Genomic DNA, 3,316 nt, shown 5'->3' with positions numbered 1-3,316 from the left:
AACAAAAAAAAAAACCCAAACAAACAAACAAACAAACCAGAAGTGGAGAACTGTTATCTATCAAGTTCACTTTGCACTTGTGCTTTGATCCCAGGGACAGTAGTGATCAAATAGTTAATGATGAAATTCTGACTAGTAGGGATAAAATAAATTTTTTGGTGAAAAATTAGAATCTAAAATCCATATATTAATGATAAACCTCAAAGAGTTTAAATAAACAAAAGAATTTTTTTCATCATTATACTTCTTGTGATTTTTTTCCAAACATATTTACCAATTCTAATATATATAATTTTTCATTGATACCCTTTCAGAACGATGATAGCTTAGGAACAGTTTTTGCATAGTAGTGCATAAAACAACAATGCAAAACATATTACCCATCTCATTTACTCATGAAATAATATTTTTAAAATAAAGGAGCTGGGAGGTGCTGGGTCTTAAGAGAAGAAGGTGGATCTCTATGAGTTCAAGGCCAGCCTTGTCTACAGAGCAAGTTCCAGGTCATCCAGGGCTACACAGAGAAACCAAAAGAATAGAAGAGCCATTTTATAAAAATACAATTACACTATTTAAAAGGCCCTATCATGACTTATAGAATCAAATGTTTTCACTGGTGTAAAATTTGTGTGTTCCATCTTGGTCCTACAATGATGAGAGCAGGATGAGGTCTTCTCCTCTTCTCTGAATGCGTGTCAGAGTTATGAACATGGGACACACAGATAGTTCCCATACAATAACGTTATATAGCATAGATCCCATAGTTTATAGACTACTATTTGAAAATATTAACAACTAGTGAAATGTAAATTAATTAGCCCGATTATAGATATTTTATGGCACTAAAACTTAAGTCAAATGCTTATTAATACCTGAATTTCAAAGAGCTAGTACAAACTACCTTGTATATATATTTTATTAAAAAAAACAACAACAAAAAACATGGGCATGGGGAAAAGGGATGGAACTTCCTATCACTTTAGAAATGCATGCTTATTTTAGCTTTAAATGTATTTTCACTCCTTTTTTTTTGGGGGGGGGGTGGTTTTGGTTTTTCGAGACAGGGTTTCTCTGTATAGCCCTGGCTGTCCTGGAACTCACTTTGTAGACCAGGCTGGCCTCAAACTCAGAAATTCGCCTGCCTCTGCCTCCCAAGTGCTTGGATTCAAGGCATGCGCCACCGCACCCAGCTGTAATGTATTTTCAAGACTGCATATTTAATCCCCAAAGTATTTAAGAAAACAGAAAGTACCTATGTTTGGGTGATTTAAAATCTTCATTATTCTTACTTCTCTGAAGAGCTAAAAAAGCAAAAGACAAACCCTTATGTTATTAAATGTTATACTCTGCTTACAGTACAAATAAGTTTTCTCTAAGATAACTATTTCATTATTTATAATTTTTACCCTATTTCTAAGAATAAAATAACATAGAAATCCAGAATAATCCTAAAGTACATTTATATCCTATTACCAAATACTTCCATTAATGGTAACAGCAAGAGTCCCGAGAGGAGCAAGTACCACACTCTGAATTTGCTTTGCTGTCTTTAAAAACAAGGTTAGATTTAGATTAGAATAGCTTGTGGTTAAACTTCATTGTCCACACACAAGTCTGAGGTCCAATAAAAACTTGTGCAGACCCAGTGAACTATCTTAGGATGAGATGAGATTTCTTGATTCCACATGATTCTCCAGTAAGATTCTGAATGATAGGGACTGGGAAGTCCTAGGTAGAGAGGACGGGTGACAGCACAGTGGGGGCCATCTGCAGTGCAGGCGCTCCTGAGCCACACAGCTACACTTGGCTATATTACCAATGTGGTACTAAGATGAGCCAAAGCTGGAGAAAATGTTTGGCCATCAGGGTCCATTGTCTTAGAGCAGCATAAAGTTCACCACTGCCTCTTTCAGGATTAGAAGTAGTACAAAGAGAGTCAAGCCCCTGCCAATCTAATAGCACACAACTACACCAGTGAACCAGACTTTGCACATATGGCTGAAGCAGAACAGGCAGAGAAGATGTACACAGAATAAAGTGTGTGGCAGAGACACATGCTGAGGACTTGGAGAGGGGAGTAAGTGTATCACTGTGGGTTGGATTAACAACAGGATCCAAAAGCTACAAAGAGGTAGAGTTCATTTTGGTCAACCTCTTCCAAAGCTGTACTTCCTTTCTATGGGGAACACAGCTGAGAAAGGCCTGGATCAACAGACTGCATCTGCTGAAAGGAGCTGGTGAGAAGGCCGAGGGTTCCCACCTTGCCTGCTCTGTTCACTGTGTCTAATCTAAATTTAAATGAACAGCTGTAGGTAGATGGCTATAGGCAGATTTCAGTATATAATCTGAACTCATTATCTTAAGTATAAGGATTAATATTGACTCCTATCTTAAACACTTAATGATTTTTAATTATGAGGGAGTGCAAGTGGGCATAAGTGCCTGTGGTGTGGAAGCCAGAGAAAGAAAATGCCAGTTTTGCTTGCATGTGTTTATGTGCACTACATGTGTTCCTGGTGCCCTAGGAAGTCAAAAGGTAGCAGTTGAGCATTTGATCCTCTGGATCTGGATGGAGTTCCTAATGGTTGTAAACTGCCATGTGAGTTCAGGAACCAAACCCAGGTCTCTAAAAGCAACAGGTGTACTTTACCACTGCCCCAGCCCTAACATTGATTAATCCTGACTCAGAACTAGAATGCTTTTACTTCCAACATAAATACCTCCTGTTGGTTCTATAATTTGTGTTCTGAGAATACTGTCAGTCTGAAATGTTAATTATATTAAAAAATTGTCATGTGCTATTAGCATTCTGGAATCTGGCTTACACCTCCTGAGCTTCAAACCCAAGCTGGTTATGTCAAGTGTCTTCCAGGACTCCTTGTTTGGGGATGGCTCTCCCTAACTCTGTGACAGAGAAAAGATAACAGCAAAACAGCCCAAAATCAAAACAGCTTTAAGAACAGCTAGAAGGCAAACCATCTCCAGCAGAGGTTACTATTGTTTACCTCATAATATAAACGTGCCTAAAGTCATGGAAGGTTCAGCCCTAGAAAGTTCAACTGAAAACTCCATCTGACTGTCCGGTAGGATGCTATAAGTACTAACATGATGATGTTGCTTTCCTGATGTTTAAACTATTTTACTTGGAAACCTCATCTGAGGGGAACATTCTTCTCTGCCCAAGAGTCTCTCTACTGGGAATTCCAGCTAGCCATCTTAAGAGCTTCCCTAGTTGATGTCTGCCTGATGTTCCAAAATGCCCAACTTGGTGTTGTTGGCTCCTCCCTCTAAGCCTTGTGTTCCGCCTCTTGCAGAC

The 3,316-nt window shown here is 38.7% G+C and overlaps 1 protein-coding gene across 9 annotated transcripts in view; it reads right to left on the bottom strand.

The window, feature by feature from the left end:
• The window catches only part of Mark3 (microtubule affinity regulating kinase 3), a 91,931-nt gene that overhangs the window by 47,898 nt on the left and 40,717 nt on the right, over window positions 1-3,316 (bottom strand). For all 9 annotated transcript variants that reach the window (XM_021202721.2, XM_021202722.2, XM_021202724.2 and 6 more), the window contains exon 4: window positions 1,253-1,301. In XM_021202721.2, coding sequence (XP_021058380.1) covers window positions 1,253-1,301 — 49 coding nt within the window. The remainder of the gene's footprint in view (window positions 1-1,252; window positions 1,302-3,316) is intronic.

Source organism: Mus pahari, chromosome 7, assembly GCF_900095145.1.
Source record: "Mus pahari chromosome 7, PAHARI_EIJ_v1.1, whole genome shotgun sequence".
NCBI classification, from domain to species: domain Eukaryota; kingdom Metazoa; phylum Chordata; class Mammalia; order Rodentia; family Muridae; genus Mus; species Mus pahari.
Note: the sequence above shows the minus strand (reverse complement) of the source record. Positions and strands in the feature narration are given on the sequence as shown.